Raw genomic sequence first — 22,855 nt, 5'->3', positions numbered from 1 at the left:
ATCTTGCGATGTAATTCTAGGATTAAAATTAGGAATGGGGATCTCTTTCATATTCTTTAATGGTAAGACAATGTAATACCTTACAAAAGTTATTTCTGAATCAATCTACATGTATTATGTCTATTACATTGCCTTTGTCAACTCTATTTGTTACAGCTTCAAATAATTCAGTAACGTTACATATTTTGAGTGAAGATTTAAGGTAACTGATGTACAATTTGTTCCATTTTGCTTTTTAAATTTAGAAACAACAGAAGTTGTCTGTCAGTTTTTTGGTTCTATCCAGTTTTCCAATGAATATAAATACAATATGTATCGGTGTCTGTGCTTATTTTTATTCATTCATGGCTAGACCACCGTTTATTGTGCATTCCTAGTTACCCTTAAGAAGGTGGTGATTGTTGGAATGATGAATACGGAAGGAGAACACCAAGTGAACATAAAGTGTGAGATAGACACCAGTGCATCATACAACATCATGACCTTCACAAGTGGCTCAATATGGTAATTTTAAAATGAAGCCCTTGAGAGTAAAGTTAAGGCTATACAATCATACCGTATTCGGCTTGAGAGGACAGATTAGGCTGAGAGCTCAAAGTGATGATGAGAACAAATATCTGCAGTTCCAACCATAGACAACAAAAGCCACTTATCTCAGTTTGAGCCAGTCTGAAGCTTAAACTAGTAACCCTCAGTGTGCGAAAGGAGATTTACAATATCCCTCACACTAAACCCTTGACCACAGAATAGATCTTAAAGAAATACATCCTAAAGTAGATTTAGGATATTTTCTTGTAGAATATCATCTCCACCTAGGTGAGAATGCAAAATCAATTAAGCAGCTGCTGATGAAAATTTCGGTGACCCTCAAGGCCAGCCTGTATGCCAAGACAGAAGAGTCAAAAGGAAGGGAGAAATCAAGAAGCTGACAACTCCTATGAATGGATTAGCGAAAATGTAGCAGTGAGACAACCTGGAAAACAGAGATTATGCATCAAACAACAGATTTAAATAAGGCTCTGAAGAGATCTCAGTTCCCCAGGCCAACTGTCAAATGATTCTTGCCACAACTTGTGAAGACAAAGATTTTCACTACCTGAATTGCAAAGAATGTTATTGGCAAGTTAAACTGGATGTTTCCAATTACTTTCTAGACAGTTTGGGAGATACAGAAAATTGTGCATTTCCACAAACCAAATGTAAATCGATTCCAGCAGTTTGAGATAGTTAGTAATCTTCCCAGGGTGGATGCTATAGGGAATGATCTGTTACTTTATGGATCCAGATGGACAATGAAAGAAGCTATTGCTGACTATGATCAAAATCTCATCTGACTGTGAGACAAAGCTCACCAGATGTACCCGAAGCTGAACAAGAAAAAAAATGCAATTAAAGTTGCTCAAAACCAGGGACATTGGTCAAGTACTGGCAGCAAAAGATCTTTGCAGATCTAGAAAAGGCAAGACCTGTACAACTTTGCAGTGGCCAACAGATGCAAGAGCATAGCAAGAATTTATTGGATTTGTCAACTGTTTAGTTAAATTCTTGTCTAATTTGTTGTCAGAGTTTGAACCATTATGCCAACTTGCTGCAAAGAACATGCACTGGTATTTGGGCACAGAATCACAACATTGCAACAATCACTAAAACAAAAGATACTTGTCAAAGCAATAGCAGTGCTGAAGTACAAAACATAATTATGAAGTCACCTTAATCCAGCAAGCAACTGGGCACATTTACATTCAGGCAACAACACAAATAGAACATTGCAAATCTCAGATCAATAAAAGAGTGCCTAGCCGTTATCTTTGCTTGTTAATATTTTCCTCAATACCTCCTTGGAAGAGATAACTGAATCTGATCACAAGCTGCTTCAAAGAATTTCCTCAGGCTGCTGTGTAGTGGCTGAAAAGAATGTTGTTCCATCTGCATGTGACATACAAACAAAAGAAATATATACATTGCTGCTTATGGTATGGAGAATAGCACTTCCTATGAACAAAGTAGAGGATCTTATAACAGAGTGTGAAACCTTCCAGATCCAATGTGAAGCAGTGACTTAACATGCTCTGGAAATCAGTGGAGACATTAAATCTAACAGACAAGTGCCTTGTTCAATTCAAGCAAATTACCCAACAAGATGCAACTGTCCAAGTGTTGCAAAGAGTATTGATGAAGGGATAGTTTGAAAACATCAAGGACACTTCTGTGGTCATGAGCAAATTGGATATAGAGAAATGAATTGATAGCCAAGATAGCATAATATACAAAGGAAATAGAATCATCAACCCCAAGCAGTTGAGAGGAGAGATGATAAAGGACATCCATTCAATCCACCAAGGAATTGAGTTACATCTGAGGAAGGCAAGAAAAGTATGAAAAATGAAATCAAGGACCACATCAAGCAGTGTAGTGACGGTAGTTAGTTCCAAACAGACTAGAGAGTAATTGATGACACATGACATTCTAGACAGACCATGTGTGAAGCTGAGAGAAGACCTTGTCACACTCGCAGGAACTGATTAACTTGTTATCTTGTGTTCTGACTACTGAGAGATAGATCAGATGACTTCTGGCAAGACTGAGAAATGACTGAAAGCATACTTTGGTCATTACTCAGTTCTAGACATTGTGATGAGTGACAAGGGCCCTTAGTTCACAAATGATGAAGTCAGCCATTTTATAAAGACTTTGTAAATTTAACACCATCCATCTTCTCTACACTACCTGAATCAAATGGAAAGTCTGATCCAATCATGAAAATCAAAGCAACCATATAGAAATTGAGGAAATCCAACACAGATGGATACGAGGCAACTCTTGAGTGCAGAAACACACCCACTCAAAAGTATGGAAAGCAATCTAGTATGAATACAAAAATCACAATGCACCCAAGTTGTGCTTCCTATAAATTAATTTTAGCAAAATAAGATAGTGAAGCCAGAAGTGATAACAAATCTAGGTGAAATGGCAGAAAGCCAAATTTAATTTTGACAAGACTACCAAGAGTTAGCCTAATGGCAACAAGGGACCATCTGAAGCAATTGTCACCCTGATCATATGTGATGCAAATGAGTGACCAGACATACCAATACAACCCCAGGCACTCAAAACGTAACTGGAGAAGCTCCTCTTTTATTGAGGGCAGCCAATCAGGGAGATGTAAACTCACCATCTACACAAATGACAGATCAATCCTTGGACCCAGAGGTTCACCATACCTTACCGATGGATATAGATCAACTGGTACTTTGGCAACAGCAAGTGACATGGGAATGATAGTTTCCAGAGAAGGACACTCACCTTGATAAACAGGTGGTGATGACACGTAACCACTAAGTGAGTAGCATGACATAAAGATTATGTGTGAAATGTAACTGCTAACGCGAAAGACTGGTGTGCATGATGGATTACTTAGAGTGTAAATGATGCACATAATTTTTTGACGGAAAGGGAGAGGTTTGGAATAGAAATGCAATACTGTACTAATGTGCCTCCAAGCTTGCCAATGATTCCCACACCCAAATAAAGAATTTTAAAAATGCTGTTGGAGAAGGATTAATTCTAGAACTAACTTTCCATAAAGATAGGCGTGTACAGAAGATGAAATAAATTAAAAGGTGAATAATATCAATTTTATAGGGATTTTAGTCTTGAACCCCCCATAACTTTTTATCACAGAAATGCATAGTATAAGAGAAAGAGATTGCTCAAATAAAGAAGCAATATGTTGCTATGGTGCAAACAGTAATGGCTTTGTGAACTAAGTAATGTCTCAAGAAAGCTATAAGGGGTACAGTAGCATGCTGTGAAAAAAAAATTGTTTGTTATCCTTTCTTGGGAATCTGAAATATTGAAGAGTGTGGCATTAAGCAGGAAACAGACCATCAGGAAACAGGCTTAAAAAGAGAGGCTGAGATAACAAGGTGTCGATCTGGGTGAACACAGCAGGCCAAGCAGCAACAGAGGAGCAGGAAAGCTAACATTTCAGGTCAGGACCCTTCTTCAGAAATGGGGAGGGGAAGGGGATTCTGAAATAAATAGAGAGAGAGGGTGAGGTGGATGGGAGGTGGATAAGGGAGCAGATAGATGGAGAGGAGACGGACAGGTCAAGGAGACAGGGATGGAGCCAGTAAAGGTGAGTGTAGGTTAGGATGGGAGTTGGTCAGCCCAGGGAAGATGGACAGGTCAGGGAGGCAGGGATGAGGCTGGTAGGTGGGGGTTGGTCAGTGAGTTGAGAGGAGCGGGTTTGTGGGGACAGACGGACAGGTCAAGGAGGTGGGGATGAGGTGGGCTGGTTTTGGAATGAGGGTCGGGGTGGGGATGGGCTGGGCTGGTTTTGGAATGAGGTGAGGGATGGGGAGATTTTGAAGCTTGTGAAGTCCACATTGAGATCCTGGGATGCAGGGTTCCCAAGCAAAATATGAGTTGCAGTTCCTGCAATCTTCAGGTGGCATCGTTGTGGCACTGGATGAGGCCCAGGATGGACATATTGTCCAAGGAGTGGGAGGGAGAGTTAAAATGGTTCGTGACTGAGAGATGCAGTCGTTTGTCCCAAACCGAGTGTAGATGTTCCACAAAGCGGTTTCCAAGCCTCCGCGTGGTTTCCCCGATGTAGAGGAGGCCACTTCAGGAACAGCAGATACAGTATACCGCATTAGCAGATGTGCAGGTGAACATCTGTTTAATGTGGAAGGTTTTCTAAGGGCCTGGGATGAGGATGAGGGAGGAGGTGTAGGGGGCAGCTGTAGCACTTCCTGTGGTTGCAGGGAAAAGTGCCGGGGGTGGTGGGGCTGATGGGGAGTGTGGAGCGGACAAGGGAGTCACGGAGAGAGTGGTCCCTCCAGAATGCAGATATGAGTGAGGAGGGAAAAATGTCTTTGGTAGTGGTGTCAGATTACAGATGGCGCAAGTGCCGGAGGATGATGCGTTGAATCCGGAGGTTGGTGGGGTCGTAGTGAGGAGGAGGGGCATTCTGTTTTGGTTGTTATTGCAGGAACGGGGTGTGAGGGATGAGTTGTGGGAAATGCAAGAGACCTGGTCAAGGGTGTTTTTGACCACTGTGGAGGGGAAGTTGCAATCTTTAAAAAACGAGGACATCTGGGATGTCTGGGAGTGGAAGGCCTCATTTCGGGAGCAGATGCGGCAGAGGTGAAGGAATTGGGCATACTACATTAGCAGACGTGCAGGTGAACATCTGTTTAATGTGGAAGGTTTTCTTGGAGCCTGGGATGGGGGTGAGGGGGGAGGTATTGGGGCAGGTGTAGCACTTCCTGCGGTTTCAGGGAAAAGTGCCACGGGTGGTCGGGTTAGTGGGGAGTGTGGAGTGGACAGGGGAATCATGGAGAGAGCAGTCCCTCCTGAAGGCAGATGAGGTCCTACTATCTCTAAAATGAGAGGTAATGTTTTTAGTTAGTTGCGAAGATCTTGTGCTCCTTTTAAGACCAGACGATGTCAAATGGATTTGAAAAGCCAATTTCATGGCCCGTAATTAGATTGAACTGGAAGATTTTGTACAACATGATTGATGAACTATAAAAAAAATTGTCGCACAGGAAGGAAAAAAAAGATACATGAATTGTTAATGAAAGAAGAAAATTCAACCACACTGGATAATTATTCTGAAGATATTTTATGATTTAATTCAAAATACTTTGCATACATATTCCTTCGGTTGTTCACTGAGAGCATTTATCCAAGTTTGCCCTCCTTCCCCAATGATCTCTCAACTTTTAAAAAGGTGAAAAAAAGTTTATATATAAGCTTTTAGGATCTCATGATGTCCCAAAGAATTTTATAGACTTTAGAGAGGTATAACCTGTATTACAATGAAGTCCAGCAACCTTGTGGTCTGGCATGCCAAGTACAGTTCTTAAAATCTGCATTTTACAGTGCAGCAAGGAAGTTTTCCACACAGTTAATTACAGTAAAGCACAGCAAAGGCTCATTACACAAGTCGGTGGGATCACAGAACAGAATGGTATAAAACTGTGGTGCAGCCTCTGACACAAGACTTACCATTGTCCCACTAATTTACTGACCTGCAAAAGCTTAGTTCCGAAGATGCTGGATTAGGGAGGTACAATCTGTACTTTGAAAAGTAGTCACTGTTTTTACATAGGAATTGCATTTTAATAGCCCAGCATGGGGTTATCTGAACTTTTGGTGACCTCTCTTTTGGATCACGTAAGACATGCATGATATTACAATAAATATTTAAGCATGTGATATGTGGTTGAGTGATTGTCTGGATAGATATGAAGAGGGAACAGGTGGGACTGGGCTGTGGAAGAAAATATAAGGTGTAATTAATAAAATGTATCCATAAAGAAAGTTGTCTTGGATTCTGATTCACCAACTGGCTTAGATCTAGATTGACAAAGCGCACACAATTACAATTAAACTATAACTCTAAACTTGATATTAAAAATTCCAACCGTTACTGAAAAGCACACAGATGTTCCTGCATTTGTCATAAAATATGACTCCCAGCAAGAACACATTTTTGTGTGACACTAACTGGTATGACTTGCAAAACAGAAAACAATGTTAGTGATTTCTATCAGTGGTTGGAGACTTTACCTTTACAATACAGTTGCTTCAGCAAATAATAGTCACATAGTAATAGTTCATCTAAAAATAAGTGTATGGTACTTAATTGATTAATTTTTAAGTAGTATGCTGTCTTTTCTAATGCAATAAATTAAAAACTTATGTATATGTAGCGCTCACAAGCTGAAATTTTCCAAAGTTCTTTCCAGCAAATGGAGAAATATGGCAGCCAAATAGTGCACAGCAAGATTACACTATAACATTACACAGCAATGATGTAATGACTACAGAATCTTTGCAGGTTGAAGGATGAATATTGATCAAGACATGGAAGAATCTGCTTAACTTTCAAAATAGTAACACAGGATTTTTTTTGCAATTGCATCTTTTCCAAAAAAACATTTGATTCTTAAAACTTATAAAAGTAAATTACAGAGCAGTTTCATTTACTATGATGTACATGTTTGTAACAAAGCAAAAGCAAGTTTGTGCAGCACGAGAAGATCCACATTTCTGAAACTCCAATCTTGATTTATAAATCAAGGGAAAGTGTGAACACATTCCCTCACTAGCACAAATTTTGCAATCAAGTATCATGCATTTGGAGACATCACAATTATTAGCTCATAAAAAATGGAATGGGTTAGTTGTAACCTGGGAGAACCTGTCTTTTGCCAAATCACATAAAATGCAAAGCAGATTGGTTTCTTTCAGTGCAGTAATATGGCACGATGGAGTGCTTCACAACACATAATTATCAGTTATTACAATATACTTTTCATACTAGACATGCTAAGAGGTTTTATACAATTGAAGTCCAGCCGTGCAGTAAACTTTGGAGGGAGGGCCCTTCTCCAATAAGCTCTGAGGTGATTGCTCCAAACTTTAATTTGTCCCTCAGTGCATAATACTGGATTTTGAAATGTGCTCATCTTGAACACACACTCACCGACACTTCTTTACATTGGAAATTTAGTACTATCAGGCAGACCAAACAGCATGTTTCACCAAGTTGATCCTCCTCCATCAGCAGTTGATATTTACCTTTATATGTCCTGGAAAGAGCTCGTAGAATACTATTTTGCATTATGGGACTGTTCCAGATGAACCTTGACAAGATTCTCCATCTCTCTTAAAAATGTGTTGCATAGGCACATCCCCAGAATCGGGTGGCAACAGTTTTTTTTAAACTCAGTGCATTTTTATTGCATTTAATTCACAGGGTAATTGATGCTCTGGTTTAATATCACATTCAAAACTGTGTTTTCCAACAATGTAGTACTGGATTGCCAAGCTAAACTTTGCGTTTATGTCTCTGGAGTTGGTTTTGAACAAAATAGTGTGACTTAGGTTCTAAACCATGGATAATATTATGTTCTTTCACCTCATTCATTTTGGCAACAATAATTAATTCAAAATATTTAAATTTCCTCAAATTCTGGATTTAGAAAATAAGGCTTTATTTTGTTCACTTAAGTGTATAAGAAAACTCCATCTTCAAAAATTTAGCATGTAACGATACAGTACTGAAATAGCAGACACTGAATTTGGGTATAGCAGGTACTACATTTGAGTGCAAACAAGGGCTGGAATATTATACTAAGCAGCTGTGATCCAGTCTATAGATTTTATCTAATATTTTTGACTTATGTTAAAAGGCATTGCATATGGTTTATGCAAAAATAAACCAAAAGGTAAGCAATGGAGTTGAAGCCACTACGTTTTTTGCAATATTTGCTAAATCCTATTTGTGTCCTGTTGTCTAATAAGTTGAATTGTACTCAAATCTGAAATAACTTAAGTTGTTCTAATGTGATGCCTCAGATCATCTGCTGCCTTTGTTACCTGTAGGCTTGGCTATTCCTATATCCTCCTGGCCAGTTTCCCATCTTTCACCTTCCATAAACAAATACATCTAAAATTCTTCTGTCTGTATCCTAACTTTCACTAAGTCTCTGGTGTGTTTGCTGTGCTTACTGATCTACATTAGCTCCCAGTCTTTCAAAACCTCAGTTTTAAATTTCCTGTTGTTCTCAAAATCCTTTGTTGTATTGTTATGTTCCTCAAAAGATCGAGAAACTATGTTTTAAAATGTCTATCACCCACTACTGTACTACAATTTGTGTACGGAACTAAAGAACATATTCAACCCATAGTAACACCTAGAAAAATATACTTGAAGTCAGCTTCAATTTCTTTGTTTAAAAGTGTGACAATTTCAATTTTCTCTTTCTAGCCTTGCTTCTAACTCTCTAATACCTTCCAACCCTATAACTAGCTACAATTATTCTTTTTCTCTACTAATGATTCACATCCATCCTATCCTGTTCTCGAGGCTGCCTTTGGCAGCCACCATGTCTTCATCTGTTTAGGCTCTAAGGTCCTATAATTCCATCTTCAGCCTTTGTGCCTCACTGGTCCTTCAACAGACTCCTAAAAACTTACTTCTTTGACAAATCTTATTTTTGTCTGATTATGCTCCCTTTTCACTATGTCAAAGATGTTACTTGACTGCAAATTATTCTCATGGAAATACCTATTGCAATGTAGTTTATTAAATGACTAAGCAATGCAACCGTGAAGACATTTTTTTAATGTTTACTTTGCAAAAGCATCAAGTTCTACATGTTGTTTTTTTTATATTGACCCAGATTGTGTGCAGTATAGTTAAGATCAGGCATCAGACTGTAAAGTCAAATTACTTGTTGAAAGCAATTCCATCAGGTGAATTTCCATGAATAAAAATACAGATGAAGTAACTGCAATTTATTTTTACTGCAACCTTTGTTTAACAAAGAGAATGCATTTATTCTTCCAGCATTTTGTAGCAAATATTGCGAGTGGAATATTACCGAGGTCTCAGTGACATGGGCTTTGCCAAAATTTGTGGCAGAATCGATCTTTTACCTTTTGACAAATGGTACAGCAAGTTTTTTGTTAGGCAGTGGCAAGTTGCCAGTTGAGATCATTGCTTGTTAAATACTGTGTTAAAAGCCCTAAGTTGTCTCATTCATTTTCAGATTACTATCTCAACTAACACACCAAGAAAAGGTAATGGTTGAGAAAACTCAACATGGCAATCAGAGTGGGTACCTGGCAAATTAAACTCTTTGCTTGTTCAATTGGAGACCGGGCACCAACATCTTAGGGCGTGCTGCATGGACACTGGCCATATACAGTCCATGTCCACAGACATTGACATCCAATAAGTGCCAATCTCTAAGCATACTCATAGCACATCTCTAATTCACTTACAGGATGCTTCTGCACTTCATTATGCAACTCAGGCTGACACAGCAATTTCATTGTAATGCTACAACAAAAATACTTTGTACTTCGGAAAAGGCACCCAGCTCATGGACTGTAGATGGCTGCATCTCTGGGCTCTTTGTTCACAGTCATAGCACTCACTCAATGTCACCCTACTTGGATGCTCACTGCATCCCTGCCTTCCACTGCCTTGCTTTTGTGTACTTTGCCCTTAAGCCTGAGATACTATGCACATATTACTTCTGTCCTACTTGGTCATTTAGCACAGACACAAAGGCAGGAATCTGTCATTGTTGTTAGCAGGCCTCAGTCAAGTCGAGAGGATAAACTGTGTAGGAGTTGGAATCTCCCTTTTAAATGAATTAACAGCTCTTTTGGAACACTAAAAGCAACACTGGCCAAATGAATGGCATGCTGGGAAAATTGGCCAATTGAATGCACGCTGAGAAGGGAATCCAGGCAGTAAGCCAGGAAGCTTGCAGAATTCACTGTCAAATTGGATCAGACCGGATGGATATACAAGCCATTTACCTTGACTGACCATATTGAGTAGGTGATCATGAGACAATGCTGTGAGATTTCAGATAGAACAACTGATTGGAGTTTCAGTAGAAATATATTGGAACAGTCCGGCTCCTAGGCTCTGGTCAATCAAAAGAGAAATTATGATATCCTTCTGTTACAACTTTATTGGACAGACACATTAACAGAGTAACTGAATTATGTTAATTACTCTGCTGTATCAATATGGGAGGAATCTGTTTGGCCACATAGTATACAATAGTTTTCCAGTGCACTTGAGGATGAACCAGAGAACTGTGTTATCAATAAGTAAGCTGACACTCTGGAGATAGTGTCAGCGCAAGAAGCAGGAACCTTGGAAGTGAGAAGAACAGCCTCAACCTTAGTTTGGTCGGATGTTATTAGTGTAGTACAAACTTAAATTTTATCATCTTGCACTTCCAAAGCAGATTTAAAACTAGCGTGAGAATGTAGTAATTTAGGAGTAGCACGGTGGCTCAGCGGTTAGCACTGCTGCCTCACAGAACCAGCAACCTGGGTTCAATTTCATCCTCAGGTGACTGTCTGTGTGGAGTTTGCTTGTTCTCCCTGTATCTGCGTGGGTTTCCTTCAGGTGTTCCGGTTTCCTCCCACAGTCCAAAGATGTGCAGGGAGGTAAATTGTCCATGCTAAATTACCTGTAATGTTCAGGGGTGTGTGTGTTAGGTCAGTTCCGGGGGATTGGCACTGGGTTGGATGGTCTGACGTTCGGTGTGGACTTGTTAGGCCGAAGGACCTGTTTCCACACCATAGAGATTCTACAATTCTATGAAATTCTAACTGTAAGGTTACTTGGGAAATTAGAGGGCAAGATGGGTTTCATAGGATTGCATGTATGGTATATATTTTTATGTTTCAATGATAATTAACCATATCTTACAGTATACCATGTCTCATTATTATTGTAAAACAGCCCCAGTAAGCAAGCAAGTAAATCAGACATGCATGAGAAGAGCGCTTACACCTATGATCAGGGTGTCCCTGAACACTAAGTTAAGGGCAGGATCATGGACATAGTCAGCTACAAGGAGCAGGATGATCACCACATAAGGAATGAGCAACCAAATACTGGGCAGACTACCACTCACCTCTTTGCTTTTCTCTTTCTACTGAATATGGGCTAATTTTCTCCTGGAATGAGAGAGATAGAGAGACAGGTATTAAAGGAGATGAAAATGTGCAGCAAAGCTGCTAATGTTGATATAGGTGAGGAGGCGTCATGAGCAAGCAGGATGCAGCACAGAGGTCAGGCAATGTTAGTGGTTTCAAGGGTTTGTTTGTGTTGTAGGCAATGGTAAGAGCAGTAGAGCGTGATTTTACTTTCACTAGACTGGATCTTCTGATGCCAACAGTCTGAATTTTGAGACGTTTGCCACTGTTGCACTTTGAGATCCTTTGGATTTTCTGACCACCAGCATATGGACATTTTCAAGTGGCTGTCTGAGCCTTCCAAAAAATGTGTCTGATAAACTTGGGCAATGTGTGACACTCATCTGGATTCTTGACCTGGCATTGTGCCACTACTTAACTTTTATTTTATGTGATTAACTGTGTCACTTAAACTATCAACCCAAACACACTACCCACCTCCAATCACACCTTTTGAACCAACTACTTAATTGCTCCCCATCTGTGATCTGCTTATTAATGGTCTGTTGGGCTCCCGATACAATACAGGGTTCAAGAAAGAATGGTGGCTTGTCAAAAAGGTATTGCATTAATCATGGGAATCATTCATCATTATTCTGGCATAATACATTCAAAAACCAACCAGGAAACAGGCTATTTTAAATCTCTTGATGTGCAAAGAGACAGGTTTTGTTAAGAATCTCATTATAAAAGATATTCTAGGTAACAATGATCATAAGACTCCACATTAAGTCTAAGAGTAAGAAATCTTGATCTGAAATTAGTGTCTTAAGTAAAGACAATTCTAAGCCTAACATTGATTGGAAAACAGGTAGAGAAGCATTTATATTCCACTGACGGAGAGAATATACCCCAGAAGAAGGATGTACTGGCCATTGTTAGCTAATCAGGTTAAGGATCATAACAAAGATGAGGCAAGATGTTGCAAAGATTAGTGCTACTCTATAACATTGGAGAAACTTTAGACACCAGCAAAGGATGACTTGAAAAAGAGAGAAGTTGGAGTATGACAGAAAACTAGCAAAATAAAAAAAAAGTAATGCCTTCTATGAGCCTATGAAGAGAGCTAAAGTAATCATTAATCTGTTTGAAAGTGAAATGGAGAATTTATAATGGGAAACACAGAAAGGGTAAAGCCTTTGACCAAATATTTTGTATCTGCCTTCACAGAACACACAGAGAACATCCCAAAAATAGCAGAAAGTTAAGAGGCAAGAGTAGGGGAGGAATTTGAGACAACCAGGATTGCTAGAAAAACAGTACCAGAAAAACTACTGGAACTAAAGGCTGTCAGGTCCCTTGGATATGATGACATGCATCTAAGGGTGTTAAAGAAAGTGGCTGCAGGGATAGTTGATGTGTTGGTTGACATTTTCTAAAACTCCACAGATGTTGGAAATGTTGCAACAGGTAAGAAAATCTCAAATGTAACATTGTTATTCAAGAAAGAAGGGAGACTGAAAGCAGGAGTCTAACATCTCCTAAAATCTGAAAGAACTGCAGTTGCTGTAAATCAGGAGCAAAAACAGAAGTTGTTGGAAAAACTCAGCAGGTCTAGCAGCATCTTTGAAGAAAAATCAGAGTTAATGTTTCGGGTTCAGTGACCCTTCCTCAGACTGGTCCCAAAATGTTAACTCTAATTTTTCTTCAGACATGCTGCCAGGTCTGCTGAGCTTTTCCAGCTACTTTTGTCTAACATCTCCTGTTAGTAAAATACTGGAATTCATTATTAAGGAGAACCAAAAGAACTGTGGATGCTGGGAATCAGAAACAAAAAAAAATTGCTGGAAAGGCTCAGCAGGTCCAGCAGCACCTATGGAGAAAAATCAATACTAATGTTTCTAACCTTCTGAAGAAGGGTCACTGAACCTGAACTCTCACTGAACTCTCATTTCTCTCCACAGATGTGGCCAGACTTGCTGAGTCTTTCCGGCAATTTCTGTTCTTGTTTCTGTTCATTATTAAGGAGATTGTAAAAGGAATTTGCAGAAAATCATAATTCAATGAGGCATAATCAATGTAGTTTTGTGAAGAGGAAATTATGTTTGACAAATTCATTTGAATTATCTTGATGATGAAACAAGCAGGGTGGATAAAGGGTAATCCTTAGATGTGGGATAAAAGGTAAAGTCACCATAGACCTACTGGACGACAGGGCTCTCTTGTATTTGAGAGAGATGATTGGTGGTCATGTAACCTGAGAGTCAACATGCCTCAGGCAAGGGGAGAGATTGAGAAGGAGAGTTCTTCTTGGTAACCGTGGTCAGTGTGGGAATTGAGTGCACAATGTTAGCATTACTCTGTGTCACACACCGACCATCGAGTCAAAAGACCTAACTGACCCCAGATTTGGGGTATTTGGATTTCAAAAAGGCAGGTGATCGGGTGCCACATAAAGGTTACTGCACAAGAGAAGAGCTCATTAAGTTAGGGTATTCACATGAATAAAGACTAATGTTTAGTTTGGCAACCTATAACGAATGGAATGTTGTAGGGATCAGGGCTTTCAGCTATTCATGACCTGTATTTGATAACTAGGATGAAGGGACAGACTGTACTGTAGCCAAATTTGCTGATGATGTAAAGATAGGTAGAAAAGCAAGAACACAAGTCTGCAAAGCAATGCTCAAAATATACAAAGGATGGGCAAAATGCCCTTGAAATTCTCGAAGTGTCCTGGGAAATTCACTCATTGGTGAGATCATTCAGAAAAAAGTCACCATGTAAACAAAAGGAAACAGTAAAGATCTACTCCTCCATACACAGGTTGTGTCTCTCATGCTGACTGCTGTTACTCTCATCAATAAACCAAATAGCAACAAACATGAGAAATGATCAATCTAGTGGGCAGCTAGATGAGCACTGGCAATAAAGGAGCCATGGTTGGTAGTTATGTGGTGAGGTCTTGTATCTGGAATCAGAGGTGCCAAGGTTGAGGAGCAGGAGACCAAAGACCAGGTTGGAAACCAGCTGCCATTTTGCCCAGACTGGGAGAGCATTTTTCAGATGCTGTAAGGGAAAATGGAGAGCTGGGAGAGGCTGAATAGGTTGGGGCTATTTTCCCTGGAGCGTCAGAGGCTGAGGGGTGACCTTATAGAAGTTTAGAGAATCATGAAGAGCATGGATGGGGTGAATAGCCAGGGTCTTTTTCCCAGGGTAGAAGAGTCCAAAATGAGAGGGTGTAAGTTTAAGGTGAGAGGGAAAAGATTTAAAAGGGACCTAAGGAGCAACTTTTTCATGCAGAGGGTGGTGTGTGTGTGGAATGAGCTGTCAGAAGAGGTGGTGGGGGCTGGTACAATTACAAAATTTAAAAGGCATCTGGATGGATATATGAATAGGAAGGGTTTAGAAGGAGATAACAAGGTGTAGAGCTAGATGAACACAGCAGGCCAAGCAGCATCAGAGGAGCAGAAAGGCTGATGTTTCAGGCCTAGACACTTCTTCAGAAATGGGGGAGGATAAGGGGGGTCTGAAATAAATAGAGAGAGAGGGGAAGGCAGAAAGAAGACGGCTAGAGGAGAAGATAGGCAGAGAGGAGACAGACAGGTCAAAGAGCCAGGGATGGAGCCAGTAAAGGTGAGTGTAGGTGGGGATTTAGGGAACAGATAGGTCAGTCCAGGGAGGAAGACAGGCCAAGGGGGTGCCATCTTCATCTCCTACCTACTAACCTCTTCCCGGCCCCTTGACCTGTCCGTCCTCCCTAGACTGACCTATCTCCTGGAAAATGGTACTACGTCAGATTAGGATAGCTGGTTGGTGCAGATGAGTTGGACCAGAGGTTCGTGCTGTATAACTCTATGACTATGTTTTTGTCAAGCTGGTTATGAACACAGATCCCTCGGCAAATGAATCTAGGGACATGGTTTGGGAAGCAAAGAAATGGCAGAGGAATTAAACAAATATTTCACATCAGTCTTTATGGTGGAAGATACTTCAAACATCCCAATAATGCTAAAGAATTTGGCAGAGGAATTAATTATTATCACCGTCACTGAAGATGTAGTATTTGACAAACTAATGGGGTTCAAGGCAGATAGTTCCCCTATCCCTAATGGCATGCATCTTTGAATCTTAAAACAGGTACTACAGATATAGTGGATGCATTTGTTGAAATTTTCCAAAAAACAAAATCCTTGGAATTTAGAGAATTAATAAAACACTGGAAAACTGCTAATGTGACACCCCTACTCAAAATGGGAGGAAGGCAAAAAGCCGGTTATTATAGGACATTTAGCCTCACATCTATTGTTGGAAATGTACTGGAATCAACTATTCAGAAGTAATAGAAGAACATTTGGAAAATCATAATTTAATCAAGCAGAGTCATCGTGGCTTCATTAAAGGGAAATTGTGTCTGGTTATTTTTTCAGAGAGTTTCAAGGAAGCCTCAACCAGAATGGATAAAGGACCTTCTTCCTGGAATTGCTTATTGTTTACTTGGACTTGATCAAAATCTGAAACATGGTTGGCTCACACCGCAGAACTCACCCTGCAGGAGTTGCGGCTGTCATAAGGAAAGTGCTGCCCAGGAACAGATTTCTTATGTTGGCGTGGTTTCTGCTCGCTGATGGAGGGGAGGGCTTGCGACACAGGGCTGACCGGAGTCGGGGACTCAAGGATGGTGGAAGATTGGGCTGGATGACGCTCACCCCATTGGCCGAGAGGGCTTTGGTCAATGTCGATCTGTGACCAGATCCTGACGGACAAGATGCTCAGCCCGATGCCTCGGGTGAAATCAAGGTGACTCAGGCATGCAGTGAGTTTCTGGACGAACTGACCCCTGTCCGTCCGGAATCAATATCGGCCCAGCGCAATGGAGCCTCCCCGGGACATGGCATCCCACAATCAGAGCTGTTTCGGGGAAATCCTCCTCATGCCCTTTTGAATGGCACGTAGGCGTTTCCTGCATTAGCTGCTGCTGCACACTCTCCACTTCACCACGCCTTGGTATTATGTTTTGAACTCCAGCAGTGGTGACCCCCAGTGGAGCGCCCTCTACAAAGGGGTCATCCCCTTTTTCTTTGGGAATCTAGATGGAGTGCTGCGTGCACAAATAATTTTTGTCGCCTGGAGGAGACAGTGTTTCACGTCTATGGAGAATGTTCCCATTTGCAGCACGTTTTTAGTTTTGTTTTGATGGGTTGCTTCTTCAATTGTGGTCTGTATTGAACCCTGAGCTGTCCCTGTTCCATGAGTGTTTGAGAGGGCTGCTCCTTTGATTTTGGTTGCATTTCAGTCCCACACTCCTAGTCTATGGGCACCTGGTGTGGGGACGGGTGCCCTCTTGTGTGTCTGCTCCTTGGCCTGTCAACACGGCCAACTATAGTTCCAGGCAGTGAGTGGTGAAGTGGCTCTCATTCCTGATTGCCTGACGCTCTTTTGTGGTTACATCTATGCTCGGGTGTCTCAGGAGAAGGAGCATGAAGTGCTCACTGGCAGAGTAGAAGAGAGACCGGTAGGCACTGCAGGGGCTGGGGTACATCATCACCCTGTACAACATTATTTTATTAAGTTTGTGTTTCATTCTATAAGTTTCTGTTTGACTGTTAAGTTTGTTTATTGATTTCGATACAGCGTCCTAGTAGGGGGTGTTCTGTTATCAGTATTGTTGAATTTCTGTTTTCATAAAAGATTCGATGGAGTTTTAGTCTGTGTTGAATCCGTGCTGTCCCTATTCCAGGAGTGTTGGATGTGGGCAGCATTGAGGGAATGCTTCATTCAGTTTACTGTTAGTTCAAAATGTGCAGGGAGCTTTGCTCCGTATTTAACCCTGTACTGTTCCTTTTCCAGGAGTTTTTGTTGTGAATGGTGTGGCTTCGTGACTAGCACTGCTGCCTCACAAGTGCCAGGGACCTGGATTCAATCCCAGCCTCAGGTGACTGTCTGTGTGAAGTTTGCATGTTGTCTCCATGTCTACACAGGTTTCTGCCCACAGTCCAAACATGCAAGTTAGGTGGATTAGCCATGCTAAATTGCCCACAGTGTTCAGGGATGTGCAAGCTAGGCACTAGCCATGGTAAGTGCAGAGGTGAGAGGAGTGGGATTTGAATCTTTGCCTGGGCTCGATGGGCCAAATGGTCTGCTTTCACACTGTAGCAATTCTATGATTCTAACCTGTTTTCCATTTCCTTTCAATGTTAAAAGAGTAGAGAGAACTTTACTTTCAGTTTAAAAGAGACATAGGAAGTTGGCTCTGTACTTATTCCTGTGCTCTCCCTGTCCTGGTGCCCCTGATGGAGACAAAGTTGGAGAAGTTTTATTCTATATTGAACCCTGTGCTCTACCTGTTCTGAGAATATCTGATGGGGGGCAGTGCAGAGAGAGCTTTAGGTTCCATTTACTTTTAGTTTAGAGGAGTAGAGACAGCTTTGCTCTGTATCTAATCCCATGCTGTCCCTATCCTGGAAGTGTTTGATGGTGACAGTATCGAGGCGCTTTTCTTACAGTTTAAAAATGTAGGGTAATGCAGGGTTCCTTTGTGTGGGAGGAAACCAGTGCACCCAGCAGAAACCCATTCAGACACAGGGAGAGCATGCAAACTCCACACACACAGTCACCCAAGAGTGGGGATTGAACCTGGATCTTCGGTGCTTTGAGGGAGTGCTGCCCCTATGGTCTTTAACGAAAATGGTAATTTTGGTTTAAGGCTACACATATTTAGGAACTACTTTATGGGGAAGTGTGTTTTGAATGCTTTGTTAATTAACATTGTGTGAGAATTGTTAATTTTAAATCTTAGATTGAGATTTGAGATGCAATTAAAAAAAAACAGTAATTTCCTGTTTAAAAGATTTGTGAATATACAATGGAAATGCATAAGCTGTGAACGCCATCAGTCTCTGGGTGATGTTTAGGGTTAGGATTTTGTGTGTGAAAGTGTACCAGTTATTGTAAAAAATAACTATACAGTTTTGGTTTCCTTATTAAGAAGTAATATATTTGCATTGGAAGCAGGTCAGATAATTCTCACGGGATTGATTCTTGGAATTAGGGAGTTACTTTACGGAGAGCTTGAGCAAATTGCGCAAGAGGTGACCTCGTTGAAAAACATACGATTCTGAGGGGAGGATGAAAGACTATAGGAGTGAGTTTTTTAAAAATAACAGGTCTCCCAATTAAGATGGAGAGGAGAAATTCGTTCTGTCAGAGATCAATATTTTTGGAAATCTCTTCCTCAACAGGCTGGATCATTGAAATAGTCAAGGTTTAGTTACACAGATTTTTGATTGACAAAGGAATCAGGCTTCTTCATCTTTAATGAGATATGAGTGTTTGTTGCTCATTTCTAACTGTCCTTACTGTGAGTCTGGACTGACATGCCACATGTACAGCAGAGCACAGAGTAATGGCAGATCCCAGAGTACCAGTCATTCCGACAGGTATTTTTTCTTGGAATTCATGATAGTTTCGTGGTTATCATCATTGAGACTAGCTTTCAATTTGAGATTTTATTAACTTACTTCAATTTCAACCCATGATCTCAGGATTAACCTGGGTCCCCAAGTCCAATGACATTACCACTATGCCGCCATCTACTCTATTATGGGGGATAGGCAGAAAAGCAGAGTTAAAGCCACAAAGAAGATCTGCTTCAACTTCAGCTGTGCTGGCAATACAAACTCATAATTGTATTCTGATGACATTTCGGACAAACTAAACCAAATCACAACCGGCAGACCATTAAAACTTTTATAATCCAAGGATGGACCTTGAAGTTTGTACATTTATTTCATCTGGCAGTCTTTTCCACTGTAGGGTTGTCCTTGGGAAGAAATAATGTTGATTCAAAATACTGAAAACAAATAACTTGGTGTTTTGTTACTGCTACATTAGGAATCACAATCTTTCTGAGCAGCAGAGTTGTTGGGTGGAATGCTCTATTTCTTGCTCTCGCTTCGAACTATCTAACCTCTCGCCAACTTTTTATTGCAAGATCTAAAAAGGCAGCTTTTGTCCTTAAGAGTGTGGTATGCTCCCCCGGGTGGGTGGCGGGACTGGGGGTGTGGGTGACTCGGACAGAGACAAGAAAAGCTGGTTCCCTTCATAGTCAACGGCAACATATAACCTCAACACGCTGGATCGAGAGATCGGGGCCAGTTACTTCATCCCCAGCAATTCCTGCTAACGACCAAGCATTGCAAGGACTGTCTCTCTCCAATTGCAAAGGAGCTCACAACCGAGACGCCCCACCAAGAACTCGCCCTCCCCCAATCTCGAACAAATGCCACGCTCGCACACCTTGAAAGTCGTTATTTTACGCGTCGAGATGAACCGAAAAAAAACATTATCTAACGTCCACGTAGATGCAGCGTGAATACGAAGGGGAGAGGTGCACGCTCAGAAAGCACAGCAAGACATCAAGACGTCGGAGAGGCGAGAGCTTTGATTGACGTGCACGTACGTGCGCGCAGGGTGTGGGGGGGGGTCTGCGTGTGGTGGTCGAAGTGTGCTCTGAGAGCGCGTGAGCCGTGAAGCGAACGGTGAGCGCGCGCACACAACGGCGGGCGAGCGAGCACCTAACACCCGTCCCGCCCTCACGCTCCCTTACTGTACAAAGCGCGCGGAACTGGTTCCGCCGCCGGCACGCGGCAGATTCGCGCGCGTCGAACGGACCCAGAGAGCGAGCGAGAAAAAACAATGTCGTGTGAGAAGTGGGTCAGATGCTCAGGGCGCACGCGCAGTGAGGGTTCACTCGGGACCAGCCCACCATCTCTCTCCCCACGCCCCTCCCCCCACAAACTCCCTCTCACACAACAAAACGGAGCGGCAGGAGGCTGTCGCTGTCTGTCTACAAAACACAGGAGACAACGAAGCAAGGGGAGACGACGGCTACCGGTTCTGCGGAAGTTTTCTTTTTTAAAAACACAAGACACCGCGAAGAGAGGGGAAAGAAATCATTTCCACATAAACACAAAAGAAAGAATAACCGTTACCCGCCCTAGCTTAAGGGCACCGGAGGGGAAGGGTATAAAGCCCTTGCCTCCAGCCGCTTCCAGATTTTTCTTTTTTTAAAGACGTGTGTGAGGCGAAATACTGATTCCTCCCTTTTTCTTACTTTTAACCCCTTTTCCTCCTTTTAAAACCCCCCTTCCCATCTTACCCATCGCCATCTCCTGGCTTCGTAATAAGCCGTCAGTTCGCGACCCTCCCACCTATTGGTGGGGTTCGGGCTGATACCCAGTTTAGCGATAACGTTTTTTTTCATTCTTCGTAGGATTTCCTTTTATCTTTTCCCCACCACACCCCGCACTTGGTTGATTTTTTTTTTCGGACGATCGGTGGAGCACACACACCGACCACCACCTTCTCTCCCGCCCCCCCCGGGCGGAGAAGCGGCGCCCGCCTCTACCACCATCCGCCCCTCTCCCCTCCTTCCCCAAAAGACACGCTTGTCTCAAGGCTGGCTCCGCACTTCCATCCGTCACCACTTCCCGTAGTGTCGATCCTTTCTCCCTTTTACGCACTCGTTGGGCTGCCCGTTTGTTCGGTGCGTGAATCATGTCCGCCCGGGTCTGGTTTCTGACAGATCGCCGGATCCTGCAGGATTACCCACAGCAGGAGATCGAGCGCGCCCTCCGACAAAAATGCGCCGAAGAGGAGGTGGAATTTCGCATGGTCTTAATGGATGAGATCGTCATCACCATCGAGCAGGGAGCCTTGGGTAAGGAACACCATCAGTGCTTGCCCCTTTCACCACAGTTAATCACCCACAGTCATTTGCCCCATTCTTCCAAATTCTGACTTCGAGCAGTCATTATTTGATGCATTATGACCGCGTTTGCCATTGCTGCCAAACATAATCTGGTTCTGGATAGGTTTATTTTCCCCCTTCCAGCCCATTGCTTCTGTACTGTAATGTTTTAATATGTGTGCGCGTTCAGAATATCACTTTATTTTGATCTTTTCCGTTACGTGGCTCGTGCAGTGTTGAATTGGGTTGTACTTTGCACACTTGATTAATTGCCCTTCTTTGACTTATACGATGGACAGGATTTCTTCCAAATGTCACTTCGACAGTTATTTGAATCATTTCTGGTAGGAGAATCGTCAGGACTAGCCAAACATCCACGTTCTTCGCAACTGCGTTCATCGGTGTAGTAGACAGTCACCTTTTTGCCCAGTGTTTTAAAAAAATGTTCAAATTGAACCATGTTTGGAGTGAAAAAAGATTTTTTTCATATCAGCTGCTTTGCTGTTTTGTGTTTATTGTCGTAGCACCAACTTCTCACTGGAATTAAAACACGTTCTTCTCTAAGCATTATACAAAAAAGGACACTTTATTATGACCTTTTGCAGGGTTCCTAGTCTAATTTAATTATTGAAAATATTTTAAGGATATTGAAAAGACAAGTGATTGATCTTGTAAATTATTTGTTGAAGTTTATTTAAACCCTTTTTACAAACAATGAATGCCTGTAGGTTCCAGACAGTGCCTTAAAGACAGTGTCTATCAAGATTACAACCACTAGGTGTAAGGAGGTAGTCTTCTGTATAATGGACTGTGCCATGTCCATTCTAACATAATTTTGCAAACGATAAGTTTGCACACATGTCTACAGCTTCAGCTAATAAAATAATAGCAATTTCCCCTGAAAATCGATAGTATGTTAAGGGAAAGTAAATATACAGAACATACAATTCACACACAACTCAATATCTTTGGGCACATGGTTAGTGGATTAGCAGGCACAGGCGAACAGCACTGAGAAAAGTGTCCAATTTGAAGTTAATTTGAAGATGGAAAATTATTTGAAAAAAGTTTCAAATTCAAAATTCATTTGTAGTTTCATTTATTTTTATGGAGACAATGATGAAGAGAAGACTAGTGCAAAATTGAAACTGCCAAGTATAAACCTTGTATTTCACTTATTGAGATCACCTACTTTCTTCATGGCACCAATAGGTGAAAATCAGAAAACATTTCCAGATTGGCTTTTCGAAGATTGCAACGGGTGCTCAAGAATATAGACAAGTGATGCAAAACAGAGAACCAGATGAAAGACAGAACTAACATACGTAGAATAAATACATGAAAACAACAGTTTTGGTACTGATTAATATGTGGGTTGGAAATGTGTTGCAAGGATGTGAAGCAGTCAGATCCTCGCTGATGCTTTAAATTGCAGAGATCTATCTCAGATTTAAATCAAAAGTGTCGAGTTATGGATTGATACAGCACAGAAGGAGACCATTCAGCCCATTTTTGTCTCTGCCAGCTCTCTAAAAGAGCTATGCTGTTAATGGCATGCCCTGCCCTTTTTCCCTGCAGCCCAATATATGTTTACTTCGTACATACATGACTTTAAGTATTTATCTATTTCCC

General features: G+C 41.5%; 1 protein-coding gene across 1 annotated transcript in view; it reads left to right on the top strand.

The window, feature by feature from the left end:
- The first annotated feature begins 20,281 nt into the window (after nucleotides 1–20,281).
- rimkla (ribosomal modification protein rimK-like family member A) overlaps nucleotides 20,282–22,855 on the top strand; it is a 60,397-nt gene continuing 57,823 nt past the window's right edge. The window contains exon 1 of the mRNA XM_048561644.2: nucleotides 20,282–21,193. Within this exon, the coding sequence (XP_048417601.1) occupies nucleotides 21,031–21,193 (163 nt within the window). The 5' untranslated portion in view covers nucleotides 20,282–21,030. The remainder of the gene's footprint in view (nucleotides 21,194–22,855) is intronic.

The sequence above is a fragment of the Stegostoma tigrinum genome, chromosome 28 (genome assembly GCF_030684315.1).
Source record: "Stegostoma tigrinum isolate sSteTig4 chromosome 28, sSteTig4.hap1, whole genome shotgun sequence".
Lineage (NCBI taxonomy): Eukaryota > Metazoa > Chordata > Chondrichthyes > Orectolobiformes > Stegostomatidae > Stegostoma > Stegostoma tigrinum.
This window is presented reverse-complemented; position numbering and strand designations above follow the sequence as displayed.